This window comes from Chiloscyllium plagiosum, unplaced genomic scaffold (assembly GCF_037043375.1).
Source record: "Chiloscyllium plagiosum isolate Xiang-an unplaced genomic scaffold, Cpla_swu_hap1 HiC_scaffold_10, whole genome shotgun sequence".
NCBI classification, from domain to species: Eukaryota; Metazoa; Chordata; class Chondrichthyes; order Orectolobiformes; family Hemiscylliidae; genus Chiloscyllium; species Chiloscyllium plagiosum.
The window spans coordinates 55291242-55305969 of NW_028270148.1; the positions used below are offsets into that span (position 1 = coordinate 55291242).

At 40.8% G+C, this 14728-nt stretch overlaps 1 protein-coding gene across 1 annotated transcript in view; it reads right to left on the reverse strand.

The window, feature by feature from the left end:
- The window catches only part of taf1a (TATA box binding protein (TBP)-associated factor, RNA polymerase I, A), a 34826-nt gene that overhangs the window by 1653 nt on the left and 18445 nt on the right, over window positions 1-14728 (reverse strand). Inside the window, 7 exon segments of the mRNA XM_043695905.2 lie at window positions 1512-1538; window positions 1541-1582; window positions 1585-1664; window positions 9568-9691; window positions 10005-10071; window positions 11683-11841; window positions 13754-13881. Of these exon segments, the coding sequence (XP_043551840.2) occupies window positions 1512-1538; window positions 1541-1582; window positions 1585-1664; window positions 9568-9691; window positions 10005-10071; window positions 11683-11841; window positions 13754-13881 (627 nt within the window).

Genomic DNA, 14728 nt, shown 5'->3' on the forward strand with positions numbered 1-14728 from the left:
AAAGAAAAGAAAGAAAAGAGAAAGAAAGAAAAGAAAGAAAGAAAGAAAGAAGAACGAAAGAAAGAAAGAAAGAAAGAAAGAAAGAAAGAAAGAAGGGATGGATGGAGAGAGAGAGCGATGTGATCAGTAATGGACATATGTCTTTGATATAATGTTTCTGTCGGGATCTCCTTTGGATAATTGATATTCGGATAATAGAGGTTCCTCGGTATCTAGATCATGTTTCTGACTCAGTTAGTGTCAGAATTGTTCACAACACCCAGGAAAGTGTAAATCTGCTCTTCAGACATTTGAAGCTCCAGGCAGTGCTGTCACAAACATTAGAATGCCTTTAGGTGCCCAGTACAAGACAGTAGGTAAAGTTCAATGCACTCCCATTCCTGATAACAAATTATGGCCCATTATTGTCTTAAATCATACATACTACAGGCTCCTATATCTCACTCCTAGCCAATGTTGAATTGGCTTCAACTAGGCAGCAGCTGGGATTCCTACCTGATATTTAGGACCAGAGCCAGAAAGGGAATACCAGATCATCCAGCAATATCTGACAGAAGCACATTGTTAGCTTTAGGGAAATTGATTAAACTTGAATGTGCAAATTTTGTGGCATTGAATATGTTTCTTTTAGGAATGATGATAAAATAACAATTCCTCAGGCAATCATAAGATGCACTAGTACAGCCAAAGTTGTATTTCAAAGGAAGTGTGACAATTTGTTTCACTCACCAAATGTTTCAAATGCTAATAAGTCTATGAGAAATTATCTCAAAGGTCTCAAAAGGAGGGCCCAACCAACTCAATCTTCTGCTGCTTAAGCATACTGTCTGCATGGTTTAAATCTCAGCTGCACATACAGTTGTGAAGTACAGAGGTTTATTCAGGAGGGATATTACGGCTTCTGTTCAAAATCCATGACCTGAACACTACGCTCTCTCTCTACTTTTCCCATTAGAAATGTCTGCACTACAAGTTCTTGTGATTGTTAAGTCTTTGGAGGAGCACTTATAAATATATTAAAAAACAAAATATGACACTGGTGCAAAAGACATTGTCAGGGCAAATGGCCAAAAACATTGCCTGTTGCTAGTTTTTGAGGAGGAAAGAGAGATTGAGAGACAGAAGGAAGGAATTTCAGAGCTTAGGATCAAATCAGGCAAAGACATAGCAACCAAATAATGGGATTGTTAAAATTACTCAATAGGCTATAATTACTGAGGTGCAGATACCTTGGTGGTTGTGATACTGGAGAAGAACACAGAGATAGGAGGGAAGGAAAAAAGGAAAGTTTTAAAATCAAAGCGTTGAACTGGAAGCTGCTGACCCAACATGTCCAGAGAGTGGACGGATTTATTGCAATTTAGGATGCAGGCAGAGTTTTGGTTGACCTGAAGTTTCTGGAGAATAAAACGTAAGTTTTCCCACTGTCCCTTTATAACTGTGGGATTGAATTTGCAAAGAAGTCTAATTCCACAAACATGTGATTAGTTTAAGAGATACATTTTGATTACCTTTCCCCATTAGGATTCCTGCAACCATGCTTTCCTTGAAGCATAGCTCTCATTTTGTTCAAAATCTTGTGTGCTCGATATTTGCTGAAATGATACGCAGGCCACCAGTCTTGTCTGGACTCCCACTGCTCATGGATCCAGTCACAGTGACCCCTAAAGGGACAGAAAACAATGGCACTGAAAATAGACATCTTTGTTATCAATTTGATTTTCAAACTCCAGTGAGGAAGAATCCTCAGCTCACAGACTGGAGTACAGAATCTAAGCTGACACACTATTACTGCCACTACTGATATTTATATTACAGCCTTAAAATATTTACTCGTCTCAAAGCCCTTCACAGGAGGCTCATGAAGCAGAATGTGGAACACATAAGGAGATCTCAGAATAGGCCAAAAGTGACAAAGGGATGGTGATAATGAGCATCTTAAAAAGGAGGAAACAAAAACAAATGACTGGGAAAAAGCAAAGCAGGTCGGGCAGCATTTGCTGAGAGAAAGAATTAATGTTTCAGGTCCACTACTCTCCTTCAGAACGGAGGATGTGGATTGTGCAAGGCAGAGGTGGTTTTGGAGTGAGAATTTCAGAGTTCACAGGTTACAGTTTTGCATTTGAAGGCACAGCCACCGGGGTAGAACAATTAGAATTAATATTCAAAACGCCAGAATTAAACTATCAGATACCTCGGATAGAGGCAAAACACCTGCAGACGCTGGAATCCAAAACGGACAAGCAGGACGCTGGAAGAACACAACAAGCCAGGCAGCATCAGGAGGAGGAATAGTTAAACCCGAAATGTTGACTCCTCCCCCTCCTCCTCCTGACGCTGCCTATTGGGGGGTCTTGCAGGCTCCTGCTTGTCTATTACAGATATCTTGGGGACTTGTGGTTTAATTGAATAGATAGAGATAGTGATGGATGAGGCCATGGAAGGATTTTAAGCAATGAATGAGAATTTGAAAGGGGGTTTCAGTGAGCAGAGGGATAGAGAGATCTGGTGCCAATAAGGAAAGGAGATCCAGGGATCTGGTGCCAATAAGGACACAAAGCTTTGGCGACGTTAAGCTTTCAGAAAAGAGATTCTGGGAGGTTGGCCAGCAGTGTTTTGGAACAGCCCCAGTCTTGGTAGACTAAGATGGAACAGCAGCAGATGGAATAGAGACTGGATGCCAGCAAAGCAATGTGATCATGTTGGACAGTGAAAGAGTCGAGGGTGATAATGTTGAGGGAGAGCTGACTGTCCAAGTGAAAACTAACAGGGTTTTTGAGTGATGTTGCCAAAGGACAGCACATTGATAAGCAATAGGAAGCAGGATCAAAAATAGACCCAGGGGATTCCAAAGGTAATAAGAATGAATAAGTTGCAAGTAATTCACTGATTAGAACGAGACAAATGCAGCCACATCCAGCCCGACAAGCACATTGAGATATTAGAGGAAGATGGAGTAGTCGAACATATTAAAGGTCACATCTAAGTCAAGAAGAACGAAGAGGGAAAGATTACCTTTGTCATAGTCACTTAGGATGTCAGTTGTGACTCCGATAACAATTGCCTCAGTATGGTGACAGAGAGAAAACCTGATGGAAAGGATTTAAGTATGGAGTTCCAGAGAAGGTACCAACTGATTTGGGAAGAAAATGGAGGTTGGAGATGGGATGTTCAGTGTTTGAGGAGATTGTAGTTTGCAATGACAGTGAGATCAAAAATCTGTCAATTCAGATAACTATGATAACAGATTTGAAGGCAAGATAGACAGTATTTGACCAGCATTAAAAGGATCATCCCGAATGTGGAATTATAATAAACAATGGTGACAACATTTAAAAATAATCTACAGTTTAAAGAATGGAATTTACACAGTATTCTCCAGATTGCTACAACTGAATATTGGCCTTTTTGGGCCAAAAAATTTATTTAAATCAGTCTAAAGGAAGTGTTCCTCTACATGGACTCAGATCCTTGAGAATTCTCTCTCAAAAAGTTCACTTGGCAGTTTCAATTGTAAGTGTACACACCCAAAAGGTAGAAAATTGGCTGTTTAAGCCATTCAAATTCTCAGTACGTCTTGTCAAGCTGTTTCTGAAGGTTTGAAATTTTTGCTAGCGTACCTCAGACACATACTTAAAACAGTTATTTGCACTCTCCTCAGGGAAGAGGGAATAAACTTTACGAAATTTCCCTGTCAGGCTACTCTGCAGTGTCCATTGTCAGACTAGCTAGTTTAACTGCTGCCCTAACAGCTCGAAAACATGAAAGATCCACCTCTTCCTGATGACACATGGGAATTAAGTCTACGTTTGGTGGTGTTCTTAATTTACCTTAATTTAGATTCCCCTCTCTCAGTTTGCGCTGTCCAGATTTGAACTCCCTTTCTCTACCGTTTCCCCTTCCTCTTGCGCACTCTTTTCTGGAATTACTTCCTCTTTTTCTCCTGGAGTTCCAGTTCTCACCATAGCCGTTCCAATCTTAATTTATCTGTCTCCACCTCTAGACATTTTGCCAGTCATTTTGCCATTTGCATTTAAATGGCTTTTGGGTAGAATCTCATCTCTCAGCGCCTAGTTCCGTTTTTACTTCTACACAATGACAATGCCATCAATATTTTGCAAGGTACCTCATCCTGCTCTATGAAAGCATTAATATCAAGACATAGACATCTTAGCACCTCAGTATTACAGAACCAAAAAAAATACATTCTACAGCTCCTTTTAACAGCTTTTGAAGCAACAATTTGATTCCTCACTCCAATTCTTCAAATAATATTATGGTCCAGCCCATAACTTGGTGATGACCAAGTTAGGAGGGGTTCATCAGCTCCCCTCTTTTGAGTTTTCAGTTCTGCTTTAAACACTTGCTAGCTTTCTGGTTCCCTGCAACTGCAAAAAGAATTGCTCGATTTCAAAACTGAAATCTTTTCTTCGCCATTAACAGCCTGAAGCGACTTACAGCTAACAATCAATTATGTTATCAAGCATTTTATGGAAACGATTTCAATCCAGTTTGCACAATATCAGAAAAAAATCTATTTTTCTTTTAAGCACACAGCTATATCACATTTCATTTAAAACTTGGTTCACCGATTCAGAAATGAAGAAGCCAATGATAAGGTTTTCTTGATGGAAAGAAAGAGGAATTTTATTGCTTACTAACACTGAGAAAAAATAAAATGCAACAGCAAGCACTCTCACATCCACACTTAGTTGCAAAGTTGAAAAAGTGGAGGACATCTAGCACAAGAAGGATAATGAAGAATATACAATTTGTGAAACGTCCTTAGAACCCTTGCAATACCAGGTCCAACCCAAGAACCATGGCTGTTTAATTGTTGATTTGTATCCTTTACTAGTGCAAGATCAGTAGATAGCTTAGAACTCTTAGTGAATGAATGAATTAATGTTTTACCAATTTACTTTTTCACAGCTATGGAGCTCTTAAGGGCGGAGAGTAAAAAAAGGGAAAGAGACAGAAAATTTTTCAGTTCTACTGCAAAAAAAATCATTCTCCTTCCCTGCTCTGAGCCAAAGCTTCTACTTGAAATAGTGTTCCTCTGGACATTCCCATGTATGACTTCATTGCCTGCTCCCCCACCCATTTCCAAACAGGAATATGCAATATGTGAAATGTCCACAAAGTGTAAATCAAACAGGAATACAGATGAGTGAATGGTTAGTCACTTTATCAGCCATGTTAATTTCACTTCACACAAAAAACAGCTTTTCCATGGTTTTGTGAACTGGCTCAAACTGTGGTCAGGTGATCACCGTGGCATCTTAAGTCAATGCATTTTCCTTTTTAAAAGAAAAGTAGTTCATAAGAGTTCTAGGCGTTATGAATCAGATGATGGAAGTCAAAAATGAATTGCCTATTTTTACCACTACCTTAATAAGGTTGAGAAATAAAATAACCATTAAAACTGAATATTTGAGCCATCCAGACTTGAAATGTTAGCTTGCTCTCTCTCCATGGATGCTACCTAACCCACTGCGAACTCCAGCATTTGTGGTTTTCATTGTTTAAAACAAAGACTGAAATATGCAATGTGTAAAATATTTTACAGCTTTCCTCTTAATGATTATATTCACTTGCAGAAAATTGAAGACGGCGCTGGCAAGTTCCGTAAACAACGATTGCAGGAATTGAAATTGCAAACATGGAAAAACCTGGAACTCCTACTGTTGCAAAACTATATTTGATCCCTCCAGATCTTGTCTGCAGTTATGCAGAAAGGTATATACAACCCTTTAAAGTACCCCAAAAAAACACATCTTCACTCTGGTAGCATAAAGCAACTATTTAAATAAGAATTTATACTTCAGTAATCTTGATGTTGTGGTGTGCAAAACTGAGGACAGACAGAAAAAAGTGAGTTAATCCTTCAAATGAACCTGTTATCCATAATACATTGATAAGAAATACATAGAACACATAACTTCTTTAAAAAATTCCAATTTTGCTTTAAAGACTTGCTGCCTCTCAGGTTCTCCACAGCTCAGGAAAGCAATGCTCGAATTCAAAAGTGGAGTCTCTCCTTGTTTATAAATTTCTTTAGACTATTAGAGCCAAACAGTCCATTATGCCATCAAATATTTTACAGGAATAATTTCAGTCCAGTTTGCACAACATTTTTTCAATTTGAAAATAATCTTTAATTCAATGACTGAACAGACCATTCTTAAAAGGTCAAAAGGAGTAAAATTATTGAATAATCAGCGATGAAATGGCTTAGTGGCATTATCTCTAGATTATTCATCCAAAAACTCAGTTAATGCTCGGGGGACCCTGCTTCAAATCTAGCCACAGCGGATGGTGGAATTTGAATTCTACCTGGAGTTCAGAATATACTCATGACCATGGAACCATTCTGATTGTCAGGAAAAACCCATCTGATTCAGTAATACCCTTCAGGAAAAGAAATCACCTCATCTGGTCTACATGTGACTCCAGACCCACAGCAATGGGGTTGATTCTGAAATGGCAAAGCCAGCCACTCAGTTGTATCAATTGCTACAAAGTCTCAGCAAAGAAATGAAACCAAGCCAAACACCTGGCATCGAGCTAGTCACTGGAAACGACAATGGCAAATACTGCCCTATCAACTCTGCAAAGTCCTCCTTACCAACATCTAGAGGCTAGTCCAAAACTGGGGGAGCTGTCACCCAGACCAGTCAAACAACAGCCTAACATTGGCCATAAGTTATGATTCTGTGACTATGTCCCATATAGCATCCTCACCACTCAAAGGTATGTCTTGCCCCATCAGCAGGACAGACCGAGCAGAGGTGGTAGTAGTGGCATACAGTTGGAAGGGACCATAAGCTGTAGGAACAGAATTAGACCATTCAGCCCATCAAGCCTGTTCCACCATTTGATCATTGCTGATATGTTTCTCAATCGCATTCTCCTGCCTTCTCCCCGGAGTCTTTAATCCCCTGACTAAACAAGAACATATCTATCTCTACCTTAAAGACACTCAATGACATTGCCTCCATAATTTTCTGTGGCAATGAATTCCACAGATTCACCACCTTCTCTTTGAAGAAATTTCTCCTCATCTCACTTCTAAAAGGCTGTCCCTTCACCGAGGCTGTGCCCCCCCCAGACTTAGTGTCTCCTACTAGTGGAAGCATATTCTCAATGCTTTCTGAGAGTTTCAATCAAGTCCTTGCCCCTTGCCCGTCCCCCCCAAACCATACTAAGCTCCAGTGGGTACAGGCCCAGAGTTCTCAACCGCTCATTTGACAAGCTCTTCGTGCCGAAGGCACATGCATGTGCCTTCCTAACTGCCAACTGAACCTGCATTTTAACCTTATGAGAATCTTGAGCTAGGACTCCGCGCCCAAATCCCACTATGTTTCAGATTTCGAAAGCCTTTCCCCAGTTAGAAAATAGTCAATGCCTCTATACTTCCTACCAATCTGCATAACCTCACACTTTCCCACACTGTATTTCATCTGCTGTTTCTTTGCCACTCACCTGTCCAAGTCCTTCTGCAACCTCCCTGCAGCTTCCAGTTGCCCTGGGAATCCTTAACATTGATTCTAGCCCCCATGAAGTCTCATGGTATCGGGTTAAACATGGGCAAGGAAACCTCCTGCTGATTAACACATAGCATGCTCTCTCAGCAGATGAATCAGTATTTCTCCATGTTTAACAACACTTAGGAGAAAGCACTGAGGATGGCAATGTCGCACAATGTATTTTTGGCGGGAGATTCCAATGTCCACCATCAACAGCACTACTGATCAAGCTGCTAAAGTCCTAAAAGACGTAGCTGCTAAACTGGGTCTGCAGCAGGTGTGAGGGAACCAACAACAGGGAAAAACATACTTGGCCTCATCCTCACTAATCTGCCGGTTGCAGATACAGCTGCATGACAGTAATGTGAAGAATGACCACTTCACAGTCCTTGTGGAAACAAAGTTCCACCTCCACTGTGCTGACTGGCACTATTATTGTGCTAAATGGGACAGATTTCAAACATATCTAGTAACTCAAGACTGAGCTTCCATGAGGTGCTTTGGACAATCAGCAGCAGCTGAACTGCACTTCAGCACAATCTGTAACTTCATGGCACAGCATATTTCCCACTGAACCATTGCCATCAAATCAGGGGATCAGTGCTGGTTCAATGGAGGGTGCAGGATGGCATGCCAGGAGCAGCACCAGACATAACTAAAAATGAGGTGTTGACCTGGTGAAGCTACCAAACAGGATGACTTGCACGCCGACCATCAAGTCATTGACAGAGCTAAGCGAGTCCACAACCAACAGATCAGATTTAAGCTCTGCAGTCCTGCCATATACAGTCGTGAATGATGATAGACAATTAAACAACTCACTGGAGGAGGTAGTTCTACAAATACCCCCTCCCTCCGTGATGGGAGAGCCCAACACATCAGTGCAAAAGATAAGGCAGAGGCATTTGCAGCAATCCTCAGCCAGAAGTCAATGATCCATCTTGGCCTTCTCCAGTGGTCCTGCTGCGCTTTTCCAGCATGACATTTTTAAACTCTGATCTCCAGCATCTGCAGTCCTCACTTTCTCCTTCTCCACTGGTCCCCAGCATTAGATACCAACCTTCAGCCAATTCCATTCACTCCACGTGATATCAAGAAACGGGTGGAGGAATTGAATACTGCAAAGATTATGGGGCTCTGATGATAGTCTGGAAAAAATAATAAAGGCTTGTGCTCCACAATCTGTTGCTCACTTAGCCAAGCTGTTTCAGTACATATTCAACAATGGCGTCTACCTGACAATGTGGAAAATTGCCCAGCTACGTGTCCTTACACAAAAAGCAGGGCAAATCCAACCCGGCAAATTATCATCCCATTAATCTACTCTCAGTTATTAGTAAAGTCACTATCAAGCAGCACCTGCTCAGCAATAACCTTCTCACTGTCTCACAGGCCATTCAGCTCCTGACCGCATCACAGCATTGGGTTCAAACAGAGACAAAAGAGCTGAATTCCAGAGATGAGAGGGGAATGACAGCCCTTGATATCAAGGCCACATTCGACGGACAGTAGTATCAAGGAGACCTAGCAAAACTGGAGTCAATGGATATCAGGGCAAATTCTCCACTGGTTGTAGTTATGCATGGTACCAAGGAAGATGATTGTGGCTGTTGGAGGTCAGTCACCTCAGCTCCAAGGCATCTCTGTAGGAGTTCCTCAGTGTAGGGTCCCAGGCCCAACCATCTTCAGCTGCTTTATCAATGACCTTTCCTCTACCATAAAGTCATTGATCAGAGATTCTTAGACAGCACCTTCCAAACTAATGACCACTTCCACCTAGAAGGACAAAGGCAGCAGATACAGGGGACCGCCATCACCTGCAAGTTCCCTTCCATGCCTCCCACCATCCTGACTTCGAAATATAGTGCTTAAGTGTTGCTGGGTCAAAATCCTGGAATTCCCTCCCTAAGTACATTTCAGTCAACCTACAGCACATGGACCACCACCTCCTTCTTAAGGGGAACTAGGGATGGACAAGAAATGTTGCCAAGCTAGCAGTGAGAACGTCCCACATGAGAACTGAAAACAGTGTACATACTCAGCTATAACTTTCTTCATCTGTTTTATTAAACATTTCCATACGTGGTAGTTTTCTTTCCATGTAGAAAAATCTAGAAGACAGAAGAGGACACCCAGTGCTTCCTTACGATGCTTCTTTTTTTCTGAAACCGAATGAGAAAATATGGATGAAGCTTCTGGTTTTAAGTGATAAGATTTTCTTTAATTAACTGAGTTCACAGATCAATGCTGTGGTCAGTAGTTAGTACTCTTGTCTGAGTCAGTCAAAGCAGTGAAAATCTTTCCTATAGATACTTTCTAATTAACCTGTTCACAGATGTCATGACAGACCTCTAGGGTACTTAGAACTTGAACCCAGGCCTCCTGGCTTGGAAGTAGGGACACCACCAGTGTGCCTCAAGATCCTATTATACACTTGCTTTTCAGCAAAAACAATATTTTCACTGAGGTACTTACTTGATTGGAGTAGTAGCGAGTGAAATTCTAACATCAGTTCATGGGAAGGAACCAGCTGATGCAAGATCTAAAGATTCAACAGAAACACTTCAGTAAATAGTGCTATGTCCTAAAAGGGGTACAATGGGATAGTACACATTTAATAAACAAATCTATCTCCATAAAATGTTACACAATGTATTTCCAAAGCAGACAGGCACAAAATTAATAGATGCTGGTTACTATGAACAAACAGTGACATTACAAGCTTGTTAAAACAATGTTTCAGAGGCCTGCGGCCTGCAAAACAGGGTACTTGTACCCAACGTTGATGTGTACACGTGCCGACTGGTCAGCAGTTACAGATATGTATTTTCACTCTGCTTTCAGATACTGGCTTCTGGGAAGAACTTGCATTTTTCATAAAACATTAAAGAAGAAAATCAAGTGAAATTTATTAATTGTCACTGAAGAAAACCAACGATTTTTAATAGTATAATAAATATTATAGTTGGAACAGAAGCTAAACCATAACAAAATGATTGAGAATATGGCTAATCAAGAGGTGCAGTTTCTACAAATGCCCTCTGTGCTTCTGCTCAAAAATAACCAGGACGAGATGGAGGAGCTCCAGCAAACGATCCTTGGAAAGTAAAGGCAGATCTGATCTTTGACCACATAAGTAATCCACAAGCTTCCACTAGATCTTGGACCTCCAGCCTTAAACTGAACGTCCAAGTCTTAACAGCCACACCAGCCATGCCTGAGTGGGTAGAACTTTTAGCTTGGAGTCACAACACATGCACTCCAGGGCTTGTGTTTAAACAAAAAAATCTAAGCTAATACACCAGAGGGAATACTGTCGTGTTGGGAGTGTCATCTTTCAGATGACATGTTAAGACACAGTTCCTTCTTGGTGGAGACACATTGAAGATCCCACTGCACGGTTTTGAAGAGGAACACGGGAGTTCTCCACAATGCCCCGGCCCATATATGCCTCTCAAGCAGCATCACAAAGCAAAGCTTTAACAAAGCTGTTCTTTCCAAACAAATACAGTAAACCCTTTCTAAAACAAAAAATTGTTAGCTAATCTGTACAAAATAATGAGTCAAAATAAAGAGGTTATGAATTCTTCAGTTTGTTACAAGATTGTAATGTGAGTTGGCCTTGTTCCACCTCAGCCCCTGGCCTGAGATCTAGGCTCAGTCACAATACTGGGAAGTGACTGGTTATTTAGGCTTGAGCAACACCCCCTCAAAGCTCAACCAGTCAGCACAAGTCAACAGTGAAGCAGACAGTTATTCTGCCTCCTCTATGATGGATTAACCACAACAGGATGGCTCCACGTGCAGAAAGCAGACCAGAGCAAATGGATGAGGACAGACAATTGCAACACAGCTTAAGGCAACAGCTGTCAATTCACCAGATATGCCTGCTATCCCATGCAGCAAAACAACCAAAAAAAAGCCGACTAAAAATAAAGTCTTTAAAGCTTGCAGTGAAGTGCCACATACAGACAAGTCCAGGAGCATGAACCAGCCAGCTGTAATGTACATACAAATTCAATACATCTCCAATCGGTGCAACAGAGGCAAATATGGTCTTTGCAGTGAAGAGGAGAACAATGTAATAAATGCTGTAATCAACAAATGAAGTAAATCAGACCCTTCTCGCAATATTCAGACAAGTGAATCTTACCCTCAGTACTTTGATCAGTTTTTTAGCCGAGGTATTGTGTTTTTTCAGGAACTCGTACAAATATACATGAGCATTTGGGTTTGGTGGAAATCTGCTATTATAAGCATAATTGTTTAACACGGTCAGTGCTTCTTCAAATCCATCATAGAAATCAAGGAGCTGAAATCAAAAACAATACAAGTTATCAACATTTACAAGGGGGGGGGTCAATGGAGATATTCAAATTAATTGCAGGTAAAGGTATATTTTCTGCTCATTCTCATCGGTGACTGTTTTGGAAGGGGAAGCTTCAACCAACTAGCTAGTTAATCATTCTGCAGCTTCCACATACTTGAAAATAACACAACATTAAGAGCCTCAGCAGTCAGCTGTCAGGATATCTTAGATAGCAATGACATTTTGAAGGAAACATTCAAAGGCATTGAAAGACCTTATGGAGGCTGGTGTCTAGTCACTAAGCCACCCTTTATTTACCTGTGCTCAGTACATGGATTCTGACCAGCTAGGACAGAGCCAGTCCCCAGAGGAGTGAATCTTCTAAAGACTGGTTCTGCAATCACTGATAAAGTGACACTGGTATCAATCTCTATTAAAACCAGGTGACCATTTAACCAGATGTCTATTTTGATTGGTTTTGATTTGGACATTGCCAAGCAATTTAAGCATTCCAAACCACATGTAGGTAGACTTTCCAGAATATACACACACCAAGATACCAGCCTCCACAGAGTTATTTCAGGCATAGAGATCTGAAACTGGGACTATTATCCAACAATTAGCAGCTGGAATTTCTCGCATTAACACTAAAAAAAACAGACCATGCACCACCGTCTAAGGGGTTACAAAATACAAGGAATAACAAATGTTTTTCTCTTGAGCCTTTTCTTTTATTTCTGACACAGAGACATCATCTATTTCAGCTGTAAATGCTAAACAATAGTTCCTACTGATGATTGAATGCAATCAGCACACTGAGTTAGGGGATTCACGTTCAATGCTGATTTCGGAGATGTTTACACCCACAAGCACGACTTTTCACAAAACCAGAGAATCCTGCAGATAGCCCTTGGCCCAAGTTAAAAGAAAATTATTAATTGATCCCAAATGGCCTAAAACACAGAGGAAACATCTCTCAAGCTGGGCTACAAAGAACAGGACTCCGAGAACACAGAATGAGGATGTATAAATTCAGTAAACTATTCACTTACAAGAGCTGTACGCAAGTCAGAAAGCATCCTCCAGTGGGCAAGTATATGGAAAATTTATGTTCAAAACACAAGAATCTCGCCACAAGTAAAAATTATGGACAAATGAAAAACAGCGAAGCAAAATTCAGTTAACCTATTACTCCACTTCAGTCAGTATTTAATATATTTGCTCCATTTGCAATTTAACAGATTTCTTCAACCATGGTCTCCTTCTATTCAACTTTCTGATACCTACTCCCCAACATATTTCAGAAAGAATTGTGTAAATAGCTAAAAGTTGCAGCACCAATTTCCCAAGCACTCACTCAGGCTGCGAATATGGCAGCAAACCCAACAAAGAACTTGCATTTATTTAAGATCTTTCAGGGCATTCCGAATCACTTCACCCTTCAAATAAGTATGTTTTGATGTACGATCATTGCTATAATATAGGTACACACAAGGTCTCATATTACACGATGAGACAAATCACCAAATCATGTGAGGGCACTGACTGAGGATAAATATTGATCAAAGTACCAGAAGAGCTCCCATGTACTTCTAGCAATTGTGTCACAGAAGCTTAGCAGCGACCATACCTTCATGAAATGTTTTATACGTAAGACAGCAATAGGGCAGCACTCATAAAGGAACTATAATGAGGAAGAGCCCAGATAGTGTGCTCATCTCTTTGGAATGGGACTTGAATCTTTAAACCCATTACTGTGAAGTTATTGTCCCAGCACTCCAACTGTTGTGCTTCGAACCAATAGAAAGGAACACTGTGGCAGTATTAAGCTCCTTGCAAAAACTAGTTAGTAACAGGGAGAACGTTGAAGTCTTAAAGCATTTTGTGTTAAGTATCCAGAGGTACTGAAACTTACATTTACATAACTGAGTATGAAGGGATCCCAAACACCAGGATTTTCTACAGCATCACGTAGACCAATAGAGGCTTGTCGGAAATAGTTGTGCATCTCTTGCACTCTGCCCGAATTGATTTCGGCATCACCTGGTTTTAGAGTACAAAGTGTTACTTCTTGTAAAAAGTACAAAAACTTACATTCATCCTACTGCATCTTCAAATACAAAGTGTCTTAAGGTGTTCCCCAGGAGCACAGTCAGACAAAACCAAGAGTGGGTCATAGAAAGACACTCTTTGCATGTTGATAGAAAGTGAGGACTGCAGATGCTGGAGATCAGAGTCAAAAAGTGTTATGCTGGAAAAGCACTGCAGGCCAGGCAGCATCCGTGGAGCAGGAGAGTCGACATTTCGTGCATAAACTCTTCATCAGGAATGACATTCCTCGGAAGCTGCCTGACCTTCAGTGCTTTTCCAGCACCACACGTTTTGACTTTGCATGTTGATGCCAAAAGAGAAACATGGAGCAATCAAGGCCGAATTTCTGAAGCCTTGCAAAGATAAAAGGACAGGAAGCAAAAGCAGTGCTAGCAATTCTGGCTCTAACTGCACAAGCAGCAGTAACAAAACAAATTTTACTGTGTTACATTATAGAGGGGAGATGCTGCAACAGAACAGGGAAGCCAAAACATCAGGGACAACTGAAAGGATAAGGGGCACAAGAAAAGCTAATGCATCATGGACATAGTCAAAAAATCAAGTGACGATTGTTTCAAAGCTGAAGCAAGGGCTGAAACTCAACTCAAAGATTTCACCATGAGGTACTTTCAGATCTTTGGAAAAAGTGAAAACTAGTTTTTAGCAAAATGTGCAGTACAATACTAAAAATCCAAGTCATATAAGTGGTCACAGATAGAGAGGAAAGTAGGCATTTTACAGTGAGAGATGTGGGAATGGGGAGGGGCAGGATTTTAACCCTGACACAAGCACATTTTGT